The sequence below is a fragment of the Microcebus murinus genome, chromosome 12 (genome assembly GCF_040939455.1).
Source record: "Microcebus murinus isolate Inina chromosome 12, M.murinus_Inina_mat1.0, whole genome shotgun sequence".
Classification (NCBI taxonomy): Eukaryota; Metazoa; Chordata; class Mammalia; order Primates; family Cheirogaleidae; genus Microcebus; species Microcebus murinus.
Window position 1 is genome coordinate 11,073,570 of NC_134115.1, and position 17,767 is coordinate 11,091,336.

A 17,767-nucleotide genomic window follows, 5' to 3' on the forward strand; every position below is an offset into this window, starting at 1 on the left:
ATTTTCAGCGCACAATTTTGCAGGACTCAGGATTTTTTGGGATGCCTGTCTCACAGGACAGCAGGAACAGCTGCAGCTGAAGTGCAACGACCGTTTGTCTATTTTTCTAGGACAGTGACTAATGCAGAGATCCATGACTTGCTGGGACTGTTTGGTTTGACACCTCAACCCTCTATATTGATTAAATAAACCAAAGTGTTGCCCTTTCCCCAGTTCATTTCATAGTGCACATTTATTCAGGTGAAAGATGGCAAAATGAATAGAGGAAATGTTCTCTCTCCCCTTTTTCTGCCAAAAGAATTACTGAAGTGCTGGGGAAGAAAAGACAGGCCTAAAACCAATCATTGATGTTGCAAGTTATCCTGATGAATCTGGAATTTTCCTAAGTACGATTGTCTACAATGCTATCCATCTTGCATCCAAACTTCTAACTGACTCAGCTATTAAAAGACACTGCCAGGTTTTCTCCATGAGTCCTAGTTTAGTCTAGTTGAGCCAGTAATCTGTGATTCTACCTGGTTGGGGGTAAATACTGCGTCTAGCTCCTTCAACTTCAAAGTCTAAAGTGGATTGGGAATTTGCTGATAACCGTGAATCTAAACTAAAACACACCCAATAACTCAACTAACCCCGGCCCCCAAAACACCTTTGCCCTTTTCTGTCAAAGCATCACAGCTAACACAAACTGAAAGGTGAGAGCTGTGTTCATTTCTAACAAAAGTTGGTGCTCCAGGGGTAGCAGTGACATTTTTATTAAAATATCAGTTTTTACTATAATTGCAGGAGGGAAAAAGTGCTGGTTGGTCCTTCTGTAAATGAAAATCGCTGAGATGGAGGAATTGCCCAAGTGTTATCTGGTTGGCCACCTCCATTCAGAGAGAAGCAGCCCTAAAGCTTCTGGCAGGGGATCTTTTGCTGGGCCTTGGGCTGCCTGGGTCCCACTGGCACACCCTCCCCCCTCCTGCTTCTCTACTCTCATCTCCCTCCAGCACACATAACAGAGCTCACAACAGAGAAGCAGTTAAGGACAGGGTCTGTCGGCACTCCAAAAAGTCATTACATGCGCAAAAATACCCTCATGATATCAAGCTTCGTGAGAGTAGAGGAATGCAAAATAATTGTCATAAAATGATTAAGTGAATGCTGTGGCAGATTGCATTTTCCAAAGTTGGCTGCAAAATGTCTCCCATTCAGGTGCCCTTCTAAAATGTGACTTTTGCCACTGCTCCCAGTGAGAGATGGGGTCTTCCCCTCTCCTTGAATCTGGACAGGCTTGTAACTTACACATAATCAAGAGAATGCAGCAAAGCCACGCTGCCTGACTCCAAGGCTGGTCATGATGGACTCACCTTGATTGCTGGAACACCTGCGGCCAGAGCCACCACATACGAAGCCCAGCAGCCGGGCCACAAAGCATCCCAAGCCACGTGAAAAGGCCACTTGTGTGTACTCCAGCCTGCGGTCCTAGTGTTTGAGACCTCGTACCCAGGCGCCTGACGTGTGCATATAGGGCCCTTCCAAGACAAAGAGCGGCCATCTCCATGGTCCCCCTTTTGAATTCCTGACCCGCAGAAACCAGGAGCATCATGAAATGGTTATTTCAAGCTCATAGGCTTCGGTGTGATGTCTCACACAGCAATACTAACCGGAACAAAAGCTACTCTTACTTTAGCTTTTGCAAAAGTCATGGGACTTGCATGCTTTAAAATAATAAAACATATTGTTCCAACACCAGTCTGACATCCTCCTAACTCCCCATCCCCCTAACTGTCCCCACACCTGCCCCACCCAGCCCTGCCCCCACTGCGGCCACCCAACTTTGAACCTTGTTCCCAGCTGCCCCAGATTTCTGCCTGTCCTCTAATGACCCAGGCTGCTTCGCCCCTTATGCCTTTAGTCGTTCCTTTCCGTCCGTCTGAGAGGCCCACCTTGCCTGCTGTACTCCATCTTTCACAGGCAGCTGTCCCATTGTTCCCAACCCTCCCGCCTCCCCTGTGCCGTCACAGCGTCTGTCACTTCCTCTGAGACTTACCTATGCAAGTATGGGTCCCTCCCCACACAGGACAGCAGAAGCGTCCTGATGGTCAGAGCCACGTCTCATCTCTCCTCTTCCTCCAGGGCCCGGCACCCCGAGTCCTCCCCGACGACACGGCAGCTCCTGCAGGGGCCTGACAGCGAGCACCTCGCTACGTTTGTGCCCTCGGCACCTGCTCGCCTCACCCTAGTGAACAGATGCGCACTTTGTACACACGCTTAACACCTCCAGGTGCTAACACATGACTTGTGCACTTGGTCCTAGTCATTGTTTCTCCAGCTCATAAACAAGGAAACTGAGTCTTGGCAGGCACTCAGCTAACAAGCAATGGAGCCAGGACAGAAACCAAAGTCTAACTCCAAAGCCTGTGCTCTTTCTATAGCATGTAGTGTCCTTTTGTTAAATAATGGCCTAATACACAGAGATATCTGCATAAATACAGTTGTGTCAGTCAGGATGAGCTGCGTTAATCTGTGGAGACAAACAGCCCCCAAATCCTGGTGGCATGAACCATCTCTTAGAGGTCGGAGCCACTCTGGGGGGCAGCTGTCCCCCGCGCACGGGCTCAGCACTGCTTCTCCACGTCAGTGGGCATTTCCACACTTGCTGAAACGGGGAAAGGAGACTGGCGAGTTGGGCACTGTACATTAAACACGTCATCTGGGAAACGGCAGATGTCACTTCCACTCGTATTTCATTGATCAAAGCAAGTCTCAGCCAGGCCTGACTTCCAGGGCGTAGGGATGTACAATCTTCCCAGGAGCATGGAAGCAGAAGGAACCCAGACTTGACAAAAGGTAGTAACACCTGCCACAGAGCTCACCGATCACAGTGATATTAACAGAGGAAAGGGGCAGTGATTCAAAGGAGAGGTGGTCAGTTACCATTCCTACTTTCTTTGTCTTTCACTGATAAAAGACAGCTCCAAAAAGAGATCACAACTGGTCTCCAGGCTCACTCCACCATTCGTGCCGGCACTAATAGCAGGACATCGACCGACAACCACAAGGAAAACCACGGCCGACGTGTATGGAGCGCTTTACAACTTACACGGCATTTTCATACGCTTGCTCTATCAAGCAACGGGAAAAGCCTCCCCAAAGGGCTGTGAAATGTCCCTTTCCGTCAGGTTCTCCCAGCGTGCTGCGACATAAAGTGAAACACACAAAGCGATGAGAAAGCACCTGGGCTGATGCCGGGCCGCGGTGCCACGGGATGTGAGGGGACGGTGCCCGCGAGGACGCGTCGCAGAGAGCGTCACGGGAGGACGACACAGGCCACGCTGCGGGGCGAGCCCTGTGTCCCCGCAAGGATGGGAGGCAGGCGCGGGTCTCCTCCCGTGCGCCCGTGCAGAAGCCGTCGCACACGGGGCCCAGCAGAGGCGCCGAAGTTTGGTGACCGCATCTCATAAACTGAAGCTGGATAATGATGCCCGTGACCTGAATCTGGCCACAGACACATTTAGCTTGGCCCGCCCTTGTAACAGGTGAAGTGCCGCCGACATCCCAGCATTGGGACATGTCACATGAAAATGTTGGACTCCCAGCTTTTTCAACCGAGTCACGCTGAGTCTATACCCCGCAGCTCACACGCAGCCAGAGCCCACATGGGCAAGGCCCTCTCGGCCACTGCTAGGGCTTCCCCCACCTCCCCCCAGGCCCCCTCCCGGTGTGTCCCACCTCGCACCTTCCCCCAGGCCCACCTCCGGGTGTGACTCATCTTCGCACCAACCCCCAGGCCCCCTCCCTGTGTGTCCCACCTCCACACCTCCCCCTAGGCCCCCTCCCGGTGTGTCCCACCTCTGCACCTCCCCCTAGGCCCCTTCCCGGTGTGTCCCACCTTCGCACCTCCCCCCAGGCCCCCTCCGGGTGTGTCCCACCTCTGCACCTCCCCCTAGGCCCGCCTCCCGGTGTGTCCCACCTCCACACCTCCCCCCAGGCCCGCCTCCGGGTGTGTCCCACCTCCACACCTCCCCCCAGGCCCGCCTCCAGGTGTGACCCACCTCTGCACCTCCCCCCAGGCCCGCCTCCCGGTGTGTCCCACCTCTGCACCTCCCCCCAGGCCCCCTCCGGGTGTGTCCCACCTCTGCACCTCCCCCCAGGCCCGCCTCCGGGTGTGTCCCACCTCGCACCTCCCCCCAGGCCCACCTCCGGGTGTGTCCCACCTCCGCACCTCCCCCCAGGCCCCCTCCGGGTGTGTCCCACCTCGCACCTCCCCCCAGGCCCCCTCCGGGTGTGTCCCACTCTGCACCTCCCCCCAGGCCCGCCTCCGGGTGTGTCCCACCTCCGCACCTCCCCCCAGGCCCGCCTCCAGGTGTGTCCCACCTCCGCAGGCTCTGGGGTTTTCGGTCTCTGACGCAGGCGAAGACTGAAACTGAGCTGAACAAAAATGTTGAAGTTGAGCACTGGCTGTTCCATTCCCATGGACCGCGTTCCAGGTGTCGACCTGGGCCTCACACCGGCGGCCCCACCACTCTCCCTCGCGGTGCCTGAAGGCACTCGCGCCTCACCCCTGCGAGTCAGCTGGAAGGCTCCGCGCACGGGGACGCCGCTCCCCCCACCCTCACCCTGCACCCTCTCCCTGCCTTCTCCATAGCATGAACCGCCCACCCCCTAAGGCAGCAGTCCCCAACCTTTGTGTCACCAGTTACCAGTTTCATAGAAGACAGTTTTTCCATGGGGGTGGGCGGGGGAGGTGGAGCTCAGGCGGTGACACAGTGGTGGGGAATGGCTGTAAATACAGACGGAGCTTCGCTCGCTCACCTGCCGCTCACCTCCTGTTTTGTGGCTGGTTCCTAACAGGCCGCAGAGCAGTCCACAGCCAGGGGTTGGAGGGTTGGGGACCACAGCCCTAAGTGACTCCATACATTTGGTATTAGTATGCATCTTGCTTTTCTCTGTCCTACTGTTGGAATATAAGGCCCCTGAAGCCAGAGATCTTTGGCTGCTTTGTTTACTAACGGATCTCAAGGCTTAAGAGTGCCTTGGCACACAGCAGGTGCTTGATAAATTTTGGAGAATGAGTGTTTCCAACTTACCTCACATAAGATTCCAGTTAGTTTTATTGTTGCTGTTAACATCTCTCTCTCTGTCCTGTTATTGTAATGTACATTCTGCTATTAGGATAAATATTATCATTATTACCAAAAAAATAAAATACCTAATACATTTGCTAGCACTTTGCCTTTAAGAAAGCATGTTCACATACGCTATGTCCCCTGGGTGCCCAAATGAGCCCCTGAGGTCAGCTGATAGGGTGGGCTGACTCGTGACCCCCAAAGAGATCAGGTCCTAATCTCTGGGACTTGAAAATATTCCCTTGCACGGCAAGTATTTTGCAGCTGTGGTTAAGTTAAGGGTCTTGAGATGGGGAGGTTATCCTGGGTTATCAGGTGGCCCACATGCCATCACAGGTGTCCTTATAAGAGGGAGATAGAGGGATATTTAACACGCACAGAAGAGGAGCAGGTGACACGACCTTGGAAGCGGAGAGTGCAGTGATGCAGCCACAAGCCAAGGAATGCCGGCAGCTTCCGGAAGCAGGGAAAGGCAAGGCAGACTCTTCCCTAGGGCATCCGGAGGGAGTGTGGTCCTGCGGGAACCTTGACTTTGGCCCCTGAGACCAACTGCCTTCAGAATTCCGGCCTCCAGAACCGTGAAAGAATAAATCTCCGTTGTTTGAAGCCACCTCGTTTGTGGTGATTTGCTGCAGCAGCAACGATGGGAAGCTAATATGACTCTCACCACAGATGTTCTCGTCTCCACTTTCCAGATTCGGAGACTAACAGCCCAGTGATCGAAATCAAGGTCCCCTTCCCCATAAAGCCAGGCAGTGAGGGAGTTGGGACAGGAAAGTGGAGCTGCCAAATCCCAGGCTCTGTCCCTCCACCAAAGCACCTCCAAGAAGAAGATGTGAGCTCAGAACTGTTTCCAAGAGATTGTGGGAAGCAACCTACCATGATTTACAACAGGAAAGGTAAACCAAAATGCCACACCGCCGCACGTTGTTGGCAATAGCAGAGTGGTGGTGTGGGGAAGGACTGCAGGGAGAAGCCTCTGGAAGCAATGCCCCAGGCTGGTCCCCGCTTCCTCACTGAGCGCTCTGGGGAAGGCCTCAGTTTCCTTCTGTGTAGAAGGAAGAAGTTGACCCACGCCACTGGTTCAGAGACTCCACTCTCGGGGTCTTCATGAGGGTCGGGAGGACGTCCAGGAGGTGTTAGTCCTTACGCCCTACCCTTGGCAACTTCGGTCTGACCCACTAAGTCTGTCTGCTTTCCATATCGTACCCCGGCCCCACATTTCTTTTGAACAAAAGCCTCCACGGCTAAAATTAAGTTTGAAAACCAGTAAACCCATAATCTTTAAGGTCACACCCTTCTAGTCTTCAGTCTCTATGTGTCCCAAACTCCACGTGGAACGGCAGCAAGCAATCCGCCATGAGCGTTTGCCCGAAGACGGGGTCCCAGCAAGCAAGACAGGGGCCTTCCTAGGAGTAGGAAACACTTAGGAGGTGTTAACTGCAAAGTCTGCGTCTGTGTCACGTCGGAGATCTCCTCTGTTCACAGGCCCTGGGTCACAGCTATTTGTCATAAAAGAGCCCTGAGCCGGCCCTGGTCAGTGGGCACTTAATGCTCTGGCCGTGCACAGAGCCGCCAGGTCTCCCTCAGCACCCCTCCAGGGGCTGGAGGCTGCTGCGCCCACACAGGCCACCAACCACTCCAGCAAACACGCGCTGAAACCAGAAAGCAAGCAGGCCAGGCACAGAGGGCATCGCCCCCCAGGGACTGGCCTCTTCGGTAAGAGAGAAGCTGTTCGGCTTTCGCTTTGCGTCGTGGACCCTCACACCAAAGTGGCCATTCTCCCCAGTCCACCCAGACATTTGGGAGAAAATGTATTATTAAAAGTAATCAATGCATTATGAAAACGAATCAGGCAAACTATAATTTTATTGGCTCTGAGGCCGAGTCATAAAAAGGTAAATGTGAACAGGTGTGCCAGTTAATGTCCTTGGGTAATTGATTAAGTATGGTAAGCTCCAGAATCCACCTCTGTTCAGCCCATACAACTTACACTGCAGAAAGCATAAAGTACCAAATATGCCCACTTTTTAAAACTCTTTATTAAAAAAAAAAAAGCTTATTACATGGTCCCCACCTGGGCCATGATTAAGCACTCATTATTGCAGTAACAATGGCTCCATTGTGTTTTTGTCATCCTAATAACCATATTTACATTGCAGAAACTTTTGAGAGCTATTGCCTTAATGAAACTGAAGCCCAGGAAGGTTGATTGGTTTCCCCAAGGTCACAGAGGAACAGAGCCAGAAAGCTGACCCAGAGCTCCAAATTCTCAATCCAATAATTACACTAATACATGCAATAGAGAGTCACTCACTACTGTCCCAGCACAGAAGGTCATGAGCTTACTCTGTCGAACAATAGGAATAATAAATGCAAGAGGACTTACCATCTGTGTCAGTCAGGCATCTTCCTGAGAAAAAGAGCCAACAGTATGTGCGTGTATAGAGAGACAGAGATTGATTGGAAGGAATTAGTTCACTCCATTGTGGAGTCTGAGGGAGCCCAAACTCTGATGGTGGAGTGCACCAGACAGTTCGAGTTGCAGAGTTGCAGTTGGAGTCTGAAGGCAGCCCGAGGGCAGAATCTCTTATTTCTCAGCAATGGGCCCCAGCAGAGGACGAGTTCAGTCTTTGCTCCGTAAGGTCTTCAACTGATTGCATGAGGCCCATCCACATTATAAAGGGGAATCTGGTTTTCTCAAAGTCCACCAATTTAAGGATTAATCTCATCCAAAAAAGTTACCTTCACAGAAACATCCAGAACAATGTTTGACCAAATATCTGGGTACCATGGCCAGCCAAGTTGACATACAAAACGAACTATCACTCCGTCCCACCAAACGTCCACGTCTTCTACCCCTCCACTTGTTTGGGTTTAGAGTGTCCCAAGATGAGCAGGGGAGGGTTTTCTATAGGAGGTGACCAAAAAGGATTAATGCAAAGCCTTTGGCACCACTACGGGTAGGTGACCAGCAGGGAGGATGCAGGCGCTGATGGAGCAGGTTTCTCACGAAGGTCCGTGGAGCTGGGATCGAGGCAAGGGCTAGGCCTGCAGCAGGGAAGCTCTTGTCTCTCTGCAGCCTCTGGACACGCAAGCAATGCAGTTTGGGTTATCAATTGCTGTGAAACAAAACACTCAAACTTTCGTGGCTGGCCCATCCCAACAACCATTTCAGCCTTTCTCACGAGTCTGTGCTCAGAAATTCAGACAGCGTACAGGGATATGGCTTGTCTCTCTCCCACGTGGTGCCTGCTGGGGCCGGAATGTCCAAGACAACGTCTTCATCTTGTCCATCTGCTGCCTCGACTGGAAAATCTGGAACAGCTGGAAGCTGGCTGGGCCACTTGAGGGTCAGAAGTCAGTGGCCTCAATTCTCACCGTCCCCGGGTTCTTTAGTTTCCTGCATGTCATCTCAGGGATTCTCCCCTTCACACGGCCCCTTTTGGGGTCACTGGATTTATCACCTAGCAGTCCGAGGCTCCCAAGGACACAGAAACAGAAATGGCCAAATCTCCTTAAAGCCGAAGCCCACACCTGGCATTGGGTCGCCTTGGCAGCCTTCTATCAGTTAAAGAAACTCACAGGCCCAGCTCAGAGTCAAAAAAGGGGGAGGCAGTACAAGCATGTGACCACCAGGAGGCGCCGTCCACTGAGGGTCACAAGAGTGGCAGCCTACTCCATCTCTCATGCCGGTCTTGGGCTGCGTCCACACGCCCACCCAAGTCTTGCCAGAACAAGGACCCTCTCGTTCTCTGGGCAACTTCTTTCGCCTTGGCCCCAGGCTCCAAGGCTCCCCCTCTATAATTCCCCCCTTTGTGTCCCCATCTTCTCGCCTCATTTGGTCTTGGAGATCTCTTCCTACTTCCAAAGGCGTTTGCATCTTAAACTCACTTTTCTTCTAGTTCTTTCACGCTAGAGTTGATGACCCATTAGACCCAGAGACCTCCCCCAAAGCAAAACTAGTTTCCCCTTCCTTGAGTCAAGAAGATTTAATATCCAAATTTTCCAGGAGGTTTGGGGAAAGAGAAATATTGCATTCCATTCTATTCTTCTAGCACAAAAACAGAGGGGAACAAATAAATGAATTGCTTTTCCATTTTGAGAGACAGGCTGGTAAGTGCTTAAGACAGTTTACCCCAGAGCCAGCCTGGCACTTACTAGCTATCTCAGTGTCTCATCTGTAAAATGGGTATTATCCATCTCCTAGAGCAGTAGTGAGTGTTAAGTGAGTAAAAGTACATAAACTAGTTAGGACAAAACACAGGAAGTGTTCACGACCATCATATACACACTTGTATCCTGTAACACACATCATACATCTTCCTCAAGTTCCCAGTGTGATGAGTGGATGATCCAAGTTGGTATAATCTCTACAATATCCATGTTAATCATCTTTCTTGGAAAAGGAAGTTCCATTAAGATGCAAAAAATGCTGGGATCCTTGTCCTGGGGAAGGAACGTGGATCAGTATCAGGCTTCCCAGTACATCCAAGCACTGGGATCCCAAAGGAAATAGATTTTGAGGTATTTTCTACCAAATACTTATAGAGAGAGACATAGATGTATGGTATATATTCATGTGTATCATGTATGATATAAATAAAGCATGTGCGATTGGTGTATATATATATAACATACATGATCGATTCCCACACTTGCCCATAGAAGCCTGTCAAAACCATCGTGTGCCTACGATGTAAGAGTATAAAAAAAACATCATCTTTACCACCATGTTTGGGCTCCCCCAGCCCCTCCTCTCAGCCCCCCAGTCGTGGGCCCTGGGATACTCTGGTTTTCTGACTCACTCAAATGGGGGAGGCAGGGGCGTGAGGGGACAGCTGCTGGGGCCATGAGAAGGCAAACAAGGGGGAGGCTTTGCCACCCAAAACCCCTCTCTGCCCAGCGCCTTCCTCTGCACCCAAAGACCGAGGGTTAATCTTTTTAAACACAGTGTTATGACTTTTTCTTAAAACACCATTTACCAGGCAAACTTTTTTTTAAAGTAGTCATATACTTTTTTAAAAAACACAGAGATATGTCCTTTGTTTTTTCTTGCCTCAGTGGTTTCCGGCCAACCATGTACTTAAACTGACATGACCTAGCTACAGAACATGTGGCAAGTACACAACCCTGCGAGCAGTGGCCCGTTCTGTGCTTGCGGCTGCACAGATCCTGCCCTGGGTGACTTTTCTCACCCTTCCCAGACCCCCAGTGCCTTTGGAACTCGCTGACAGATGTGGTTCTCAGTTATGGGTCTTGGCACTCTGCGGCTACCCCCTGCCCTCTCCCCCCACCCCACCCCCACCCCCGACTTCTCTGGGATCCAACTGAGCTCTAGCCCCACTCCCCTGGGCTCCCAGTGGCCCCCCAGCCTGTGTCCCTATCTGGCTGCTCAAGCCCTTCATGAAGTTATATCAAACTGGGTTTTAAAAACATGTCTGTTTTCCTACACCCATTAGCCCAGTAGCCAAGCCGTGACCAAAACTCAGAGACCGACTGTCTCTCTTACTGTAGACTGAAACGAAGCACAAGAGTAGGTTCAGAAAGGCTTCTAGCCAAACAGTCGATAACGGAAAACAGGCAGAGCTTCAATGGCAATGTCTTATTTTACATTGCCATGTACAAAAACACCATGGTGCCAAGATTACATTTAATTATGTGAATTAATTAATTTCTGTTTTATAAATGAATCACAAACCCTGGTTTTATTCCGAAGTAATATTTGATGAGTTTCATGGCAATCTTTTTACAGAACCAAGGAAAAGAGATGACTCACTAGGGTAATAAAATAGAGTTCTCTCATTTCCCTTGGCAAAGCAAACAGTCTCCATAAGTCAGTTTTTCTAAATTACTTTTTATTTTTCAGCCGAGAAAATAATCCTAAAGTGAACACAGCTATGGGTCAAGAGCTTCTCCAAGGGCCACAGAGCATCTCTCTCAGCCTCTGTGTTGGATATTCTTTCTCAGAACAGAAGAGTCCCTGAGAAAATATTTTTCCCCTCTCTTTTGAATTATAAATGATTCATTTTTTTCCATCTTTGATATTTTGCATGTTGCATATAATATGGCTGAAGTCATTTTAAGGTGGAGAAAATTGTCTTAGATTTCTCTGTGAGACCTTCTTTACCACCAGGCTAACTGGGGTTCACATCTCATCAAAGCCAAGAACGTACAGCAAATCCAGAGTGTTTGAAAACAGCTGCAAAAAAGGGAATAAAAAGTGGGAGGAAAAAAACTTTTCAAGACAGTCCAGGAAGATGAGGCAAATTTTGAAATTTTAATAAAATACGGAGAGATGAAACCGTAACAAAGTTCAGTTTAGTACAACATGGCATGTTTTTCACAGAAACTGCATTACTGATCCCCACTTCACTTCATCTGAGCCAAAACCTCCTGCTACTATCCCCAAAACCATTATCCCTAAGGTCTTTTGACGTAGTTTCCAATGTTAAAATGTATCCAAAACACACTCATCTTCATCTGTTTTGTTTTGACATTTGCCCTGTGTTCTTGCAACTGTGAAGAGGGCCAACTTCCCTACTTTGACTTTTCTGAGTTTCAAGTGAAGACACTTCTGCTTCTGACGGCCGGATCCAATACCTAACCTACCTCATTCCTCTGTCTCATCCCCTCACACTCTCTTTCCTTCACTTATTCATTCTTTCAGCTAAGGCCTGTGGACTAGACCATTAAAAGGCAGCAGAGTGAAGTGCAAGGTTGTGGGCTCCAGAGCCACACTGTCTGCTTCCCACCAGCTCTGTGACCTTGGGTGGCTGCCTCACCTCTCTGTGCCTCCATTTTCCATCTGTGAAATGGGGACAATGATCACTATTCCCAACCGTATAGGATCATTGTGAGGACTAAATAAGTCAATGCTCACAACACACTTAGCAATAGCAAGCCCTCAGTGAACATTTATATTACTATTGCTGCCCACCACTAACTTTTATTTGTATTTGGTGTTGGGTATGTCTGAAAGGAGTACAAAGAAGAAAAAAATAAAAATAAAAGAAAGAGCTTTGCCTCTCCCTGAGGAGAGGTATCACCACCTAAACTCAACAGATTTTTATTTTAAATCAGTGCAGCTAATTGTTTGTATTGACTTTTGGAATGTGGTTTCGTCTGATTACTGTAAGAATGCAGTGCTTTCAGAAATCTGAACACCTTTTTGCATAAAGAATTTTATCTTTATACACTAAATTTGATGTTGGGTCCTGAACACAATTTCCATTTTGCTTTTGTCCTGTTTTTGCTGTGGAAATGGCTCCGCTTGGTGGACAAGTTGAGTAATTACATGTCCTCACACCTACGTTTTGGAGGCCAGCTTGGCATGGTGACCGACATCAATAGTTAATTATTTCATATTATTAGGTTGCGTATAAACTTAGTATCCCAAAGATGTATTCCACCAACCCAGATCCCATCACAATCTTATAACATCATGATGTCCTGTCAGAAAATAGAGTCAATATTGAATTTTACCCAACAAAATTCAAAGACATTTCCACCTAATTAAATGATATGCATTCACCTAAAGGTGTTTGAGAGGGACAAAGTGTTTACACATGTGTAAAACACAAGTGTTTAATTCCAAGTACATTTTAAATGTTAATATGAACCCCTTAAGAATCACCCAAGGTCTGGTAGGACGAGTCTCTTGATCGGTCATCAGAGAATCTGGAGGACCCGCTAAAGAAGAACCAGCTACTGTACTTTCCCAGATGCCAAAGCAGTTCTGGAAACTCTTGAGATTTTTCATATTTGATTTGGCATTTCATGAAGTGTTTTCAAGGTCTTCCAATTGCTTGTCATGTGAGCTATGCCACTCACCGCCTCACTTTATCTTCTTTTGTAATATTTAACAATTGGACTATATCCCTTTACAAATCTGGAATTAGGTTAAAATGAGCGAATTTTCTGAGTGTGCACTAGTTGAATATACACTGGTCAATGTACTCTTCTGCGGAATTCAGTCGTGGATCGGGTGATGATGTTGGAGAAGATGAACTAAAAATGGCGATGACAGCTAGCACTCAAGACAGCACTTACTGCGTGTCAGGCTTTGTTCATCCCACGAACCACCTCATAGTATTCTCACAATAACTCTTCATAGTAGATAGTCCTTTTATCTTTACTTGCAGGTGAGGAAACAGAGTCACAGAGCTTCAAAGCAACTTGCTCAAGAGCACACAGCTAGCAAGTTCCTGAGCTGCAGCCTGCACCCTCCTCCTGTCTCTACCTGCTACACTGTTCTACCTCCTCCACAATGATTAGAAGTAAAAAATTGGAATGGAGTGTGAACATTCATTTGTAGAGTTTGAATTAATTATATTTATTAATAAGCATATGGTTAGTGAAAATAAAATAGTATTTATGGGAAAACACTCCAATAAACCCATGAAAACATGCCCAACCTCATCAGTCATTAGGGAAATACATATCAAAACCACTATACATCTATTAGAATGGCTAAAATTAAAAAAAAAAAAAAACTGACTATACCAAATGCTGAAAAGGATGTAGAGTAATTGGAAAGACTCTACATTGCTGGTGGAAATGCAAAAGGGTACAACCTTTTGGAGAAAGCTGTTTCTTATAAAGTTAAATATTCACTTATATGATCCAGCAATCCCACTTACAGCTATTTACACAAGATACTGAAAACATACATCCACACAAATACCTGTAGGCAAATATTTACACATCCTCACAACAGAATGTCCCTCTGTCATACAGAAACGGCCAACACATGCAACAGTGTGGATGGATCTTGCGTGCGTGGTGCTGAGTGCAAGGCGGCCACGCAAAAGGCCGCATCCTGAATGCTTCCATTCACATGACAGCCTCCAAAAACCCAAACTACAGGGGAGGACAATAGACGAGTGGCTGCCAGAGGCTGGGGATGGGGGAAAAGACACGGCGACCTTTTAGGGTGATGACAGTTTCCCCTGACTTGATGATGGGAGTGGTTACATGACTGTGTTTTCATAGAATTCACAGAACTGTGTACCTAAAAAGGGTAATTTTGACCATATGTTAATTATTCCTCAACAATTCTGACATGAAAAGAAAAAGAAGAAGAGAGGAAGGGAGGGAGAAAGGAAGGAAGGACAAGAAGAAAGGAGAGAGGAAGGATTAACAAGAGAATCAGTGTAGCCAGATGGCTAAGTCCACCTAGGGGTGCACTTCGTGGATTCGAATAGAGCCTGACCACTGTGGAGCCTCAGATAAATTATTAGACCTCTCTGTTCCTCATTTTCTCATCCATAATATAAGATAATAATACCTCTTCAGAGAGTTGTTGTGGGGATTAAATTAGTTAATGTTTCCAAAGCACTTAGAATAGTATCTGGCATAGAATAGGGTCTCAATAAATATTTGTACCATGAAGGATCATATCATAGACTATAATGCAACAACATGTTCAATGCAAGAATTGTGTTAGCTGTAAATAGGCAGAACCGGGATTTGCTGGGTCATCTGCCTGACACTGCTACTTACTAATCCCCAAGCCAGTGGTGGACATCCGAGTCACATCTGGTTAACCTCCCGATTCTGAATACACAGCTAGATCCCTAGTGGATTTTCATTCCTCCAATTCAGCCCCTAAACTAGGATCTCTACTAGCACCAACTTTGTCTAGTCTGAACTCAAAGCCGAAGTCCAGATTTTTATAAATTCCCAAGCACAAACTTTGCAGTGTAACTTAAAGCACAAAAGCTCTACTGACTGTGAGCAGTGTCTCCACATGTCCGCCATGCTCCTTCTACCCGACGGGGACAGGAAGGCTGCAGAGCAGCTTCTCCGCGGCAGGAAGATGTGCCCGGCACAGACCCTGCTGGACCCCCCCCAGAGATGGGTCGTCTGTCAGCAGCGGTCAGAGTAAGACCCAGCAACAGGGAGGCAGGAAGGGGGACAGGGACAGCGGACCGGCTGCAGAGGGTGCTCCTGGCTGCTGAATCCAAGGAGATCACCCTCCGAGGAGCCAAACTGGACTACACAGCAGGACACCCACGGGGTACAAAGGGGAAGAATTAACCGCTGGCTTGTATATCCCAGTGTCAAATGTTTGCCCCGTGGGGCGCTGACTCCCCATGCTTGGTGGTCGTGCGTGCATGGACACTGAGCATGGTCTGCAGTGCTCTGGGCCTCCCCCTGGGCCAAGGCAAGAGGTGAGCATCGCAGGCATGTGGCCGGGTGGCCCAGGTAATACCTGGGGAGAATCACTCAGAGCTCACTCAGAGCTGACTGCCACAACAATAATTAGAAACACAGGTCAGGCCAAGTGGCTATGAATTGTGCCTCTGGGGCTCCAACTACACCAGTAGTTCTACTCCCTGGTATATCTTGGAAGAGAAAAATCTCACACATGGGTGCAAGGAGAAGTACTATAATAGAATTTTACTTTGCATTGTTATGTAAGAAAAAAGAAGGAAGAGAAGGAAGGGGAGGAGGAGGAGACTGCCTAAACTGTCTAAATGCCCGTCAATATGAGAATAGGTGACTAATCTGTGGAATAATCAGCAAATGAAGCATTATATAACGATAGAATGAATTAGAGCTGCAGGTATCAACATGCAAAATCTTACCAATAAGTAAAGAGTTAGAATTTTCAAAGGGTTAGCAAGGTGACTAGTTGTAAGACCAAAATGTAAAAATAAATTGCATTCTCTATAATAGCATCCAATGGTTAAAAACTGCAGCGTTCCAAAAAGACACCACTTATAATAGTAACAAAATTCTAAGGCAGAAATAATTTGTGTATTTCCTGACCTTTTATAGCTGTGGCTGTCAGTGAATACGGCCCAAAGACAACAGATCAAGACATAAACACGTAGCATATTTTCATATGACACAATGGCAAACATCAGAAATAAAGTATAGACAATTAAGAAAATCAGTAGATAAAGCATAGAGAAGAGGAAGTAGTGCAAGTCAAAAAAATTTCTCATTCTTCATGACTGTGGTTCTCAGAGAACGATACCTTCAAAAGTATCAGCATCACCTGGGAATCATCACCTGGGAACTTACTAGAAATAAAATTTCACAGTCCCCAGAAACTCGGAAGGTGTAGCCCAGTAATTTTTGTTGTAAGAACCCCCCCCCCACAAGGTTTTTCATGCATGTTACATTTTGGAAACAACTGTTTTCTAATGAGGTCAGAATAAATACTATTTAAATTGAGAGTATCAAAATCAAAAATCAGAGGTAGAACTATATTGTATTAATTTCCAGTGGCAGCCACCAAAGAACTGACACCAGAAACTGTTGACAGTGATTGTCTCTGGAGAGTCATGCTGAGTTTTTGAAGAAGGTGGAGTGTGAGCAAAAAGACTTTTTAAAGACATTTATGTCATTCTGAACTATTTGAATTGTTATAGCACGTTAATCTGTATTTTTTTTTTTTTAATGAGTAGGGGGAAGCTCTCTCTCATCTCTGTCTTTAGGGAAGGCTTTAACCCTTGTAAAAGTTACATTACTCAGATCATGACCAGCCAGAGAAACCTCAACAATTTACACAGGTCGTATTTAAAAAGAAAAGTGCCGAGAAGCTTCTCGGTGAGGCGGAGAGAGGTACACCTGGGGTTGGAAAAACCACACTAGGCAAAGAACTTGCCTCAAGATCAGGACTGAAATACATTAATGTGGGTGATTTAGCTAAAGAAGTCTGATCACCGGATATCATGGAGTCTGGCAAGATGGCTTCTCCCAAGAGCATGCCGAAAGATGCACAGATGATGGCACAAATCCTGAAGGATATGGGAATTACAGAATATGAGCCAAGAGTTATTAATCAGATGTTGGAGTTTGCCTTCCGATATGTGACCACAATTCTAGATGATGCAAAAATTTATTCAAGCCATGCTAAGAAAGCTACTGTTGATGCAGATGATGTGCGATTGGCAATCCAGTGTCGCGCTGACCAATCTTTTACCTCTCCTCCCCCGAGAGATTTTTTATTAGATATTGCAAGGCAAAGAAATCAAACCCCTTTGCCATTGATCAAGCCGTATTCAGGCCCTAGATTGCCACCTGATAGGTACTGCTTAACAGCTTCAAACTATAGGCTTAAGTCTTTACAGAAAAAGGCATCTACTTCTGCAGGAAGAATAACAGTGCCTCGGTTAAGTGTTGGTTCAGTTACTAGCAGACCAAGTACTCCCACCCTAGGCACACCAACCCCACAAACCATGTCTGTTTCAACTAAAGTAGGGACTCCAATGTCCCTCACAGGGCAAAGGTTTACAGTACAGATGCCTGCTTCACAGTCCCCAGCTGTAAAAGCATCAATTCCTGCAACATCAGCAGTTCAGAATGTTCTGATTAATCCATCATTAATTGGGTCCAAAAACATTCTTATTGCTACTAATATGGTGTCATCACAAAATACTGCCAGTGAATCATCAAATGCATTGAAAAGAAAGCGTGAAGATGATGATGATGATGATGACGATGATGATGATGACTATGATAATTTGTAATCTAGCCTTGATGCATGTAACATATGTATTTGGCTTTGAATCCATTGTACTGAAATTAAACACGCATGCTGGATGTTTTCAAGTTGTGTTTTAGAAAACTTTAATAAGTAAATATAGTTACCATACTTTCAATTGAAATGTTGGATTTTCTTTAATAAGAATTAGTAATGG

At 47.2% G+C, this 17,767-nt stretch overlaps 1 protein-coding gene across 1 annotated transcript; it reads left to right on the forward strand.

The window, feature by feature from the left end:
• The first annotated feature begins 16,662 nt into the window (after nucleotides 1-16,662).
• On the forward strand, nucleotides 16,663-17,767 carry LOC105855631 (transcription initiation factor TFIID subunit 9). The gene has a single exon (XM_012736694.3). It carries the CDS (start codon nucleotides 16,799-16,801, stop codon nucleotides 17,594-17,596), a length of 798 nt encoding a protein of 265 aa, XP_012592148.2. The 5' UTR covers nucleotides 16,663-16,798; the 3' UTR covers nucleotides 17,597-17,767.